We start from the raw sequence: 12,416 nt of genomic DNA, 5'->3' as shown, positions 1-12,416 counted from the left end.
GTTTTGCATTCGCCAACCGCGGCGCAACTGCTGCTAGCGGTTGTTTTCCGAAGGTTGGTTGAATTATATGACTAGGCTGAACCCCATAGAGTTCTTAACAGTCAATGTTGCCCGGTAACATGAATAACGGTCTCTAACTGCACTCGAAAGCGAAACTTGAGGCTAAATAGTGTTCGTATAGGCGCCAGTATTGAAAATAGGCATTTATAGGCATTTATAGGCATTTATAGGCATTTATAGGCATTTAGGCACCAACGCCAAAATAGCCATTTATAGGCTCTATAAAAACACTATAAAATTCATGCTCATATATCAAAGTGGGGTGATAGGAGCGCAAGGAACAAAAAAGGCATTTGCCTAAAATCCGGTCTCTAGTAATAACAGTAGTACATTAAGACATTGGCTGTTCCTCATAACAGCTTTGCTAAACGATCGATCATGTACACCCTCCCAGCTTTTCTCAATAGTTTTTCAAGTAAGTTGGTAGATGTCTCGCAGAGAAACGCTGTGAGATTACTTTCTGTCAATTATAGCCTGCTTGTTAACCTCCGCTGTGCTCCTTTGTACTTGCAGAAATGCTTATGTTTCTTGTGAATTCATTCTCTGTAAAAGCAGTTATGTGTGCAAAGAGTGTTAGTGCACTGTTGCTGCTGTGTAAAGGGGCAGCCACCCTGTCAATCCGCTGATCTCAAGAAGATTTTTGTAACTACTCCGTTCTTGTATGCCTTGTTCAAGGAGAATAAATTCAATTCAAAATTAGGTTTTGAGTTGGTGGGGACAAATTCCTAATTGCAATTACCTTGCCAGGAGTCATCGGAGTACTAAAACGGAGCGGGGCCTTTTTGTCTTGCATAGGAGCCATCCAGGAGACATGGCTACCCAGCTGGAACGACTGCAGCAGGTGCACCCGGTGTCGGTGCGAGACATCAAGGAGAAACTGCAGGCTCTGCGCAAGCACACCAGTGCAGGCGCGCTCAGCACCTCGCATGCGAGGCGAGCGCCCGTCTGCGTGAGGCACTTCAACGACGACACCAATGTAAGTGATGCCTGGGGCCTTGAAGTGCATGCTTCATTGATGTATATGACATCAGAATATTTGCAGGTTACAATGCAAATAGGCAAGTAGGAAAGCTTTACATAGACGATACAGTAGAACCCTGTCATACAGTAATTCTGAAGAAAAATTAAGATGCTGTTTATAGCAATCAAAAGCACCAGCCCCAACTGATTTCATATGCTTTTACTTTTACTTTATTCAGCATTCTTTTTCACACAAATATGACTGTTAAATACAGTGCTATAATGTTCATACACAATGGTATACTGTTCATGCAAAACGGAGATAAAAATGAACAAAAAAAAGTGAATAAGATGCGAGGACAGTAGTTAAAAGCTGTTAGAATAGCACCTTGATGGGATTCCTGCCCCAGTTCTTCTGGCACAGTTTCAGCAAACAGTGCGAAAAAAATACATATACGTATCAATTCAAAAACAAAATAAAAAGAGAAAATATTACATATATTACGTATACCCACAAAAACATTGAAGTGTATACATTAAAAAGAAATTAGAACAAGGCCACTTACAAATGGCACAAAACCACAACGAAGTTGAAGTATAAGTTCATTAAACTCCTTTTAGTAGACACCACTGCTTTTGGAAGTGCTGTTTCTAAATGTTAACATTTAGCTCCTTGAATGACCATGGAGCTGAAATCCAAGAATTGTGTGTTGGCTACGTACATTACAGTTCCCTGACAAAACCATCTGTTCAGCCATTGTTCCAGTTAAGTTTATGATTTGGAGCATTGCAGTTTTTTTGGCTGTGGTGGCTTCGATCTTAAGCGTATGAAAAATATGTCAATCCAAGTTTCACATTTCATCCATTGGATTGCTTTAATTGCTGGCTCAAAAGCAAGTCTGATAAATGTCATGGAGGACAAACTGATGAGGCAGCAAATTTCTGGTGAATGTGGAGCTTTAGTAGCAGTGATTTCTGTAGGTGGCAGCAGCTTCAATTCATCGTGACAGCCTTTCCTACGCTATGCCACCTCCAGATAGGCAATACTACACCTTTTGTCCGATGGATTACTTTGTAGGCTGAAAAGTGAATTAAAATGAGTTGGCTTTTGTGAAGCTCCTGATACAGCAGACCATTTCCCTCAGTCCCCACTGGTTTACTGTAGCAGGGCTCAGCTGCACTGAATGACTGCACTTCATCCATTTAAAACTACACAGCTTGCAAAAGCTGTTAAGCATGCTTAAGCATGCTGCAGCTGTGCAGCAGAATGTAATGCTGTATTTTGACAGTGCTTGCATTGTTTAATATATTTAACTGTGCATATCATTAATGATCTGAGGCAGTGTAATGTGAAGCTGCAAGTTTTAAAATTTTGTCTCCTTAGGCTACGACTTTCACAATGCCACATAGTTTGTGCTGAATTTCTGTGAAATAGGGTTGAACTGGATTGTTAGTTCATTATCACCGCACAATTGTCATTCCGTGCAGCATATGGGTTCTAATTGGTTACAGGTGGGAATCGGCTTGTAGTCCAGCTATGGAGAAGCAGGTTACACTTAAACATTGTCTTGTTTCTGTCAAGTGAGCCACAGGCTTCTAACACGCCCAAGGATGAAGCATTTGCTGTAGCGAAACTTGTTACCAAATGCATCATTTTAGTGACAAGAGTCGATGACAGTGCACTGACCTCGAGATGTGTTGGCTAACCATCACATTTCTGATGCTCAACATTGCGGAAGTTGGGCAAACCGATGTACGAGGTGTGCTTCTTTTTATCTGCTCACTGATAAAGCTCCACGCTTGATCACAGGTTTGCAAGTGGGCTGTCTTTATGTACAGAGTGGTACACTGCTCGGCGCCACCGCCAGCCGGCAGCTGCAACGAGTTTCGCGCAGGCGCAGCGAGCACTGTGGGCGGTGCTCTTTCGTCGTCTGCTACCGTTTGCTGCGCACTTTCGATAGTAGCGAAGCAAGCCAATCAAGCCTTTTTAATGTTGGCCGGTGACTGCATCGTCACCCTCTGATAGCCAGCCGTTGCAAAGCTGAAAGAAAATTAGACTAGGTAAAATATTAACTCTCAGGTATTTTTGCCGTTTCAACTTACAAGACAAACAATAATTTTTTCATGAATGTCTCTTTGTGATGCAGCTATATTAGAAAATACTTCTCCGTGTGTAGTGCCCATCTCATTCGTATTAATGCATGTTCGAGTCGCACCAGTGTGTATAGGCTGAACAAAGAATCCAGAAGCGCCTTTAAGGAGCCGATTAATTTATAAGCAGCTATCCTATCACTCGAGCTATCGTTTAATCATGGGAATCGACGTGCAGAGTAAACATTTTTTGAAGCGGGCAACTCTTTATGAAACGGGAAGTCGAAGAATAGATGGCGGTGTTATTGCTGCTGATGTTTAGGGCATTTATGTAATTATAAATAAATCCAGTCATTTTCCTCCTAGCTGGATGGAAAGTGGCTGCTTTTAAATACGAGTTACGCGAGCTGTTTGCTTCGCGATGATCTGAAGCACGGCAGCAGATGGTAGCAGACGACGAAAGAGCACCGCCCACAGCGCTCAATGCAACTGCGCAGCACTCGTAGTAGATGCCACATGCTCCAGTGTTCCCTTTAACAGTGGACCGCTCTGTACATTTGTCTTCCGGCACACGCATCTTCTGGGCTTTCTGAAGCATATTGCAGCTGAAGTCAATGCCTGTGCTGTTCTGTATTTGTCCTGTCCCGTGTTTACAGCATTTCTCCCAGCCAAGACTCAAATTGACTGCTCTGCTTTTGAAACACAGGCTGATGGAAAACCGGCTGAAAGTAGGAACATCTTCCAAACCGAGGGCACGGGGGCCTCTTTTGCCACCAAGAGGCCCAGCCGCAAGCCCTCCCCGCCCCCGACCCCTGTTCGGCCCCCCGAAGCTCCGGATCCTCCCCGCGTGGCTGAGGAACCCGAGATGACGACACGAACTACGACTCCGCGACACCGATCGACCACCCCCAATACCCGCCGCTCCGTGAGTGCACTGTTTGATTAACTGTTTGCAATTTCTATCAGGGTGCACAAAGTTTTGCCAATTGTTAGTCCATGGTAAACATGTGTTACGTGGTAATCAGGCGCTACCAAGTCATGACAGGCAGCTTACCGTTATTTTTGAAAGAAAAAAGTGTATTCGCAACTCAAATGAACTGCAGGGGGCGCTGCGAAAACTGGTCACGTCTGGCTACACTGTGTAACATGGCAGATACAAGGAGGTCCTCGTGTCGCCGCAAGCACTGTGTTTGATGATTTTTGTGCAGTGTGATGCCGGTTTGCGCTGTTTTGTGGAAGGAAGGCGAGTAGCTTACGCCGACCAAGTCATTTTAGCCGATCTGAGAGAGGCACAGTGTGTAGTGAGGCTGAAGTGGTCTCACGGTATGTGCAGACATCTGGCGTGACAGCGGACCCGCACGAGATTCTCATGAAAATCACCGATGTATTCTTGAACCCATTGGTCATGGAACCGAAGTACTCGTGCGCTGTTGGATTGTTGGAAAAGTACAAGCACGTTTCTGCTGCTTTGATTCACTATTAAGCCGCGGAGAGATAGTCCGGCGTTTCGAGCGTGTGAGACAGCGGCTGGCGAAGTTAGATACGTCAACGCTGACCTCGCGAGGATTGCCGAGATCTTACAACTTGCTCAGTTTGGCACGTTTAACATGGCCTGCAGCAGCGCATGGACTTGCTCGATCAGCTTTTGCCGCTGTACATGCGCATAAATGCACAGCCTGCGCGCACTTTTTCATTGTTGTTGCCTTACATTTTCGTTCGGCGAAGGCACAAACTCTGCACGCTCTTTTCAGTCCAGAGAGCGAACGAACCTAAAATCAAGTTTTGCACTTTATCGCGAGCATGCACTACGAATCTGGGGTGAACCTTTCCCGCTACTTTTGCGTTCCTGTTATCTATTTTACATTCAAGATTTGGGCAATGTGACTGCTGCTTCGCTTAGCCGTAGTTATTGCATTAGTTGGCCCATTGTTTCTCTCGTAGAGAACAAAACGATAAATAAGAAACCGAAGGATCTACTTACTACAATAAAAACACATTTGCGCACCATGTGCAGGTATGGCTTGTGGTGCGTGACCTGACCATGATTGATTACTCCCCGCTGTCTACGAACATGTCGTTTATGGCTGCTGTGTAAACCAATGAAATAAAACAAATTTTTCTGTATAAATTAATGTTAAAGCAGCTACTGCATGATGAATATAATTTTCCATGTTATTTTATAATTGACGTATCCTGCATTTTAAGTGGCCAAAACTGTGTTCGCCTCTGAACTGCCAATTTCCTTCAGACACTGATAAGAGATACAATTGCTTTGATTATTACGCATTTTCAAATGAGCGCCTACTAATTTGCAGTAGTTATACGGGTAGTGTGTCCAGGCCGCAAGGAAGGCGTACCGCTATGCTACCCTATGGTTGTTTTGCATGCTGGTGGGTACATCTTGTGTTTACATAGAACGATTTACCAACGTTACCCGGGAGCACCTGAAACTCCGATTTTCGCTGATATACCATATGCGATAGTGCCACGTTGTGCGCCGCATGTATGCAATATAACAGCTTCAAACAAGGTAAGATTGAGTACCGCGGCGAAATTCGCATCATAAACTGCATTACCACGCCGGCTATCACATGAAACTGCATCTTGCAGCACGCCTACGTTGAACGTTATCACGATGGCAATAACAACCTCAATGCAAACTTCCTGAAGTTTGCTGTAGCGCTTTACTGGAAACGTAGTACAAGCAACAAGGTCGCGTTCTTCTCACACAAACAACAAACCGATGCTTGCCTGAAAAAAAAAAAAAAACTTTCTCGAGCAAGATGTTGAGAAGACAACTATTGCCGTTGTTGCAGCTTTGCTGTGATAAGATTCGCAATCCATGTGGCTGATAAGATTCGCAATCCATGTGGCTGATAAGATTCGCAATCCATCATTCTAGAAGCACACCCGATCGCAGTACGAAGGCTACGGACGTCTGCTCCGTGTGAGGTTTCCGGCGCTTGCCGCTAGGTGTCGCATGAATTGCTGGAGTCGCAAATAGTCGTCACATTCTAGCAGTGCTAACCTATGCGGTGAAAACTTGGAGCATAACAAAGGACCTTTAGAAGAAGCTAAGGACAGCAACAAACAATGAAACAAAATATTATAGGTGGAGGGATTAGTATGGATTAGAGAGCGAATTAGTTTTAGCAGGTTCTCCGGTTGAGATTAAGAGAAAAAAATTTTGGTGGGCAGGCCATGTAATAATGTGCATAGCAGATAACTGTCGGTTTCTTATGGAAACAGAATGGGTACCAAGAGAACAAGGATTCAGTCTAGGATGGCAGATGAAATACGGACATTTGCGGGTGTAGGATGGAGCTAGCTGGCAAAACATGGGTAGCTGGAGATAGAGGGGAGAGGCTTCTGTCCTGCAGTGGACATGAATTAGGATGATGATGATAAGACACGTCTAAATAATGCAGTGAGATGTAAGACAGCCTATGCACTGAAAGGACAAGCAAGGCTGGAGATGACACATCATGCCTGCATCGTCTAATTTGGTAGGTGCTTTCAGTTATAGAAAATCGTGACGGTGAAAAGTGAAGATTTGTCTTAGCCTTACGCAACTCACTGAGACTTTCTCTGTTACAGTGATGGAGCAATGTGTGTTGCATCATCACAAGTGCATATTCTGGCGTTTCTAAGATGGAACGCCTTTTATTGAAAAATCATCTGATTAAAAGTGCACCATTTCAGAGGTGTATTTACACTTCTAACGTCTACAAATCCTGATTAAAATTTGCATGTCAAAATGTGTAGCAACAACTTGAAATGCTCTTTTTTCGCCTCAACCTCTTCAGTCACAAATTATAGTGGATTGTCGATAAACGTGTCAATGTTGCATAATTTTAGGTGCTGCAGACTCACTTGAAAGAGAGTTGAGGTGTTCGGGTGATGCGTACACTGTGCTTTTTTTATTGAGTCTTCATAAATACAGAGCTTATTATTCAGCCAGACGTGGTGCATTTTCTCATAAAAGGAATTCTCTCACCAGCTCAAAGCACACACACAAGTTAAATATCAGCTGCTGGCATTACGAGAAAGAAAAAGCATTCTTTCACCATTGCTAACTGAATACGGCACACTAAACCTCCTGTCAAAGATGGTAGTGCCTTCAGAAAACTGCTCATCTGTACGAATATATTCAATATATTAAACTGAATTTGAGCAACATTGATTATGCTGAGGGTTCAGTTTACCTAAAGCTCAATGTCCGTGATTTTTTTGCTTGTCATCGCTGGACACAAATCACAGAAACAAGACACGCACAAAATTGTGTACACTATGAATGAAGGAGTTAAGCAAGGTTCTCGTATATGAAGAATGATGCATAACATTTCTTTTTTTCTTGCGTCAAGTACAGTAGGAAGCCACAGGGATGAAACGGACACTGGATATGAAGTGGACACGAAGTGACACACTGGAGTGCTCCCTTGTGTCACCTCGTGTCCACTTCATATCCCGTGTCCGTTTCAACCCTGTGGCATCCTACTGTACTTAGCGCAAGAAAAAAATGAATGCACACCAACTAGCCCAATTCATAGCTCTTCTAGATGCATAACATAATGAATAATGTAGAGGAAACAACAAAAAAAGATGTGTAGGCATAACTATTTTCATTGTCTAATGTTAGAGGTTTCTTTACACAACCTAAGGACTACGCCACACAGAAGTTTCTTATTATTAGCTCAGAAGTACATCGGCGGCGTTTCATGTATAGTGTAAGCTAAAGGGTGAAAGGTGAATGGCCGTGCCAAATGCACTTCATGCCGTTGCCATTTGACTGTCTGGCTGACTTTTTCCGTGCTAGGGTTCGCTCTCCTCTCTTTCGGATCGACGACTGCTCGCGTGCTTGTTTTCAAAACATGGCGCAAGGCTCATTGCCAGGAGGTCAGCGACCCCCGCGACAGCACACCTGTCTCTTTAGAGCGTTCATTGACGTGCTACCCATTGTGATAGAGCGAGGGCTAGGCATTCCACAGGGCTGCAACTTCTGCGTCGTCAGACATTTTAACATCCCACAACACAGAAAACAGTTTGCTTGCCTCAGTTGTTCCTATGTCAGTGTATGGTAAGTACACTTTTGGCAGTGTCGCTGTCTTCACTCGCAACGATTTCACTGAGACATTCAAAGTTTGATTGAATCTGCTAAATGCTTTTATTTAGCAGCTCTTTCGCAGACAGGTTACTCTTGCCTAGCAATGCTGGCTTAAAATTCGTGCAGGAAAGTGTTGGTAAAGGCATTAGAGAGTTTTAGGTTTTGCATACTCAAAGTAAGGGGACGCTGACCGCCAGGCTTTCAAAAGAACATAGAGTACAAAAGAATGCAAAGGGCCTTCAATGGAGTTTGGGTTTCTGTGTACACAAAGCTGTTTGGGTATGGTACTTGTAAAACTCCCTGCTATTCTAATGCCCGAGTTGCATTTATATTGTATTTGTACTCTTTTATGAGCCTGTCCTTCGCTTCATGTTTAGTGTACAAAATCTCGTTGGAATCTACATTATAAGCAAAAGGCATTTGTCTTAGTTATATTTTAAGTTCTTTAATGCTCATAAATGTAATATGCAAGAAATTTGTGCTTCCATCGCATTAGTAAGAAGTTTTTTTTTTTTTTCTTATTTCTCTTTTTCCTCCTGCATTCCTCTATGGCTTAGCTGCAGTGTTTTCCAAGTTCTCTTACAGTCATGTTGAACTTTAAATTTATTCATACACTATAATAAAACCTATGTTTTTCTTGTTTTGTTTTTTCAATAGATTATTTACCATGAAACCTAGTACGCGCATTCCTTACATGTCATTGCATGCAATGAATGGCGTGAAGCATGCAATGACTATGGTAAATGAAATCATTGACTTTCCATAATGTAACCTTTGGTTTATTTATAGGATGGCAGTGCAAAAGGTTTTTCATTTCAAAGATTCAGCTTCATTTAAATGATCGAACCATTCACACCTATTGGATAATAATTGGTCACCGCCTTTGGCTAGTGTCAGGATAAATGCATGAGGTGGCGAGGACAAGTTGTTCAGAATGACTGTGTAGGAGGAACTCTCGTAGTTGTGGTTGTTGCAATAAATGTTAAATATGAACGACTGCGTTCATTTGGCTGATTATATGAGAGCTGTATTGGTAAGAAAGCTGTGGTTATCGATTTACTCCGGTGACCAAGTGGAGATAGAATGGGTCTTAAGTGACAGTCCGTTACAGAGGAACATCTCATCATCAAGAGGCCGGGGAAAAGTTGGGAGCAGATTGTGTAAAGTTGTAAGAAAGTGATCAAAAACAGCGATTTCATGCAGAAATTGACCATGGCTAACAAAGAAATTGCTCACGACACCCAATCACACACTACCGAAACAGTGGTTGAAAAACATAACAAATGGAAATGGTAAAGCACTAAGTACTATGCACAGTTTTGTAGCTACGCAACTAAAATGGATGTCAAGATTATTATAGTCACCTGCCAGAATTGAGAACACTTAGCAGTTCTTTAACCTGGACTACTTATTATATAATTGAACATCCAGTGAGGTGTGATGAATGTCAGTGTCCCGATTTAAAATGTTCCGTAGTTTGTTACCTAGCCATAATGTTACTTAAGTATCGCTGTACATTCAGCACACCCTCCACACTTATTCATATGCGAGGCAAACAAAAATAGTGATAGAGAACAAGAAATAGAGAGAGCCCTAGACCATTAAATTTAACACAGTGGTTTGAATGAAGTGAATGAACTACTAAATCTATAAATGTGGCATGTCAAAGACGTTTCAGAGATGTAATTTTTTCTTACTAGAACAAATCGAAATTTTGCCTCATTTTGCATGTCTTCCCCACAGTGCGGTACTTCGCCACCCCGCCGACGCAGCCCTTCTCCCAGCCAGCATAGTTCGCCAGCACTGGATTGCCCACCTGAGCTAGCCGAGGCAATTCGTAGACGGGTGCTGCAGGTACGCCGTGGTGTGCGGCTGTACTTGCTCTACCAGCCAGGACCGCGCTCTTTCCTTATAGCTGCTGACCAGCCCGACCATCGATTCAAGGTGGTCCTTGGGCCGCAGGTAAGGATGCACTCGATTCACTGGAACACGGAATTTTGTACGGAGCTGGCAGGAACAAATTGAATTATCCAACTACATTGCAAGCAGATATGCATGGGGAGCATATTGTTGTGCTTTGCTCTACAGGACCCTAATGAAATTGTGTGCACACGCACATAGCCAGTACAAACAGAATTACATAATTGAACCTCGTTATAACAATGTCGCATTGGGTACAAAAATGCCTTCATTATATTCGATATTCGTTATAACCACATAGTATTTGATTCACACCGCTATCGGCGAGAAACATTTCAGGTTACTTCATTGTATCTGATAAGTTACTTCATTACACCTGTGTTTTTTGCCTCAAGGTTCGGCTGTAGTACACTCACTTATAATATAACGTTTGGTCAGCCCCACACTTTTTAAGAGTGTGAAAGTATTCTATACGAGTGACAGCATGGTTACCTAGCAGCTACTATATCCACATTCTCATAGCGAGACACCTGGTTGCTTGCTTTCATTTCAGACCTGCAGCTGTGGCAAGGGCCCCCACTGTGTGCACCTGCTGTTTGTAATGCTCAGGGTTCTGCGCTTGACCGACACGGATGCTCGACTGTTCAGCAAGACCCTCAAGGAGTTCGAGGTAATGGCTACCATGCAAGATTGTTGTGCATACGTGTTTGTACGTGCAAAATGTGTTTTTAGGTGAGTTGGCTTGTGTTTGGAAGGTAAACACAAGCACGGGTAAAGGTGGATGAGAAAAGGCACACGAAACAGGCGCTCAGCTTATTACCAGGTGACCTTTATTGGAAAAACCTCTTATCAATATATGTACCCCCGACACTCAGACGTATGTGCACAGAATGAAAGAATGGCGACAACACTAGCCACACCTCAGTTCTGCTCAATAAAGGCAAAGTAGGTGTGATTGATACATATTATCAATTGCATTTGGTGTCTCATTGTGTGCAAGTCAGAATCTGAGGTGCAGGTAGGTGATGCACCTTTGCTGTACCCTTTGTTATTTGCGCTTTGTTAATTTGTTCTTTTTACCTCTCAAAAATGTTTGTGTTCATGTGCGCACGTGTGTGTTCCTTGGACAGCCCTAACATTGCACTAAAAAGTTATGTAGAATCTCCACTGGAGTTGTCTAAGTACAGTAAAATCTCGTTCCAAGAGACACTGTTACAAGAGACACTCGGTTATAAGAGACATTTGAAAGTGGTTTGGTTGGTTTTCCTATGTTCGCCATGTTAACAACATCGCATACAAGAGACATGGTTACAAGAGACACTCGGTTACTAAGGACAACTTTCTTAGGTCCCTAGAGTAAATTCCTCACTATTTATAAGAGACACAACTCAGACACGCTCACGCAACGCGGCCAACGTCGTAACAACCGGTATGCGCTGCAATTTTCATTCCCTTGGCTCGATTTTGTTCCGTTTCGCAGCCGGCTGTCAATCCTTGCATGGTTGAGACTACAAATTGCACTGAATTTTCTGTCATTATGCTTTTATAATCACTGTCGCGCTCCCACACCGACCCTGTAACAGAGTACCTTTGAGGTGGATTTTCGCCACAGCATATGCGGTGCTGGTCGCTTTTTATGCCAGTAGTCGGACTCCGGAGCCATCGCCATGTCTCCATGAGACAGCTCTGTTCGCATCAAAGATGTGTTGAAACACACTTTGATGCTGGTGGTCTTGTCCGACTCCTCAGTGTTTTTAGAATGTTTGTTTACAAGAGACCGTGGTTACAAGAGACATGTTTCTGGGGTTTCTTGAGTGTCTCCTGTAACGAGGTTTTACTGTATGCGTAGGCACACCCCCAAATTTAAGTTGGCCCACCCCTACTATAGCTTCCCTGTGCATTTTCTCTGGAGCCCTAGATATCCTATGGGTATGCATAAATATGGGTGTTCTCTCTGATAATTTTTTTTTCAATTGTTTCTTATTACTAATAAAGCTACCAATCATCTGCATTTACACTATTATAATGATTAAATGTCCTAACTTCGTAAATTACGCATTTTTGTGCAGATACAAGACGTTACACTTTTTACATGGCAGACAGATTTTGCTGGGGCACTCGCCAAAGGATGCTTACGCATTAATATTAGTCTTGTAGTTCAGGGGAGCTGTTGCGCCAACTTTATGGCAGCACTGAATGGTGTAACTAAGCAATACGCAGAACAGTTCACTGAGTTTTATTCGTTGATTTGTTCGGACTTCCATTTATTCCCTCCTTTATG

General features: G+C 43.1%; 1 protein-coding gene across 2 annotated transcripts in view; it reads left to right on the top strand.

The window, feature by feature from the left end:
- LOC119433809 (mitogen-activated protein kinase kinase kinase 1-like) overlaps positions 1 to 12,416 on the top strand; it is a 117,784-nt gene that overhangs the window by 76,297 nt on the left and 29,071 nt on the right. For both annotated transcript variants that reach the window (XM_037701067.2, XM_049658613.1), the window contains exons 2-5: positions 856 to 1,036; positions 3,818 to 4,036; positions 9,959 to 10,177; positions 10,689 to 10,805. In XM_037701067.2, the coding sequence (XP_037556995.1) occupies positions 872 to 1,036; positions 3,818 to 4,036; positions 9,959 to 10,177; positions 10,689 to 10,805 (720 nt within the window). In that variant the 5' untranslated portion in view covers positions 856 to 871. The remainder of the gene's footprint in view (positions 1 to 855; positions 1,037 to 3,817; positions 4,037 to 9,958; positions 10,178 to 10,688; positions 10,806 to 12,416) is intronic.

This window comes from Dermacentor silvarum, chromosome 11 (assembly GCF_013339745.2).
Source record: "Dermacentor silvarum isolate Dsil-2018 chromosome 11, BIME_Dsil_1.4, whole genome shotgun sequence".
Lineage (NCBI taxonomy): Eukaryota > Metazoa > Arthropoda > Arachnida > Ixodida > Ixodidae > Dermacentor > Dermacentor silvarum.
This window is presented reverse-complemented; position numbering and strand designations above follow the sequence as displayed.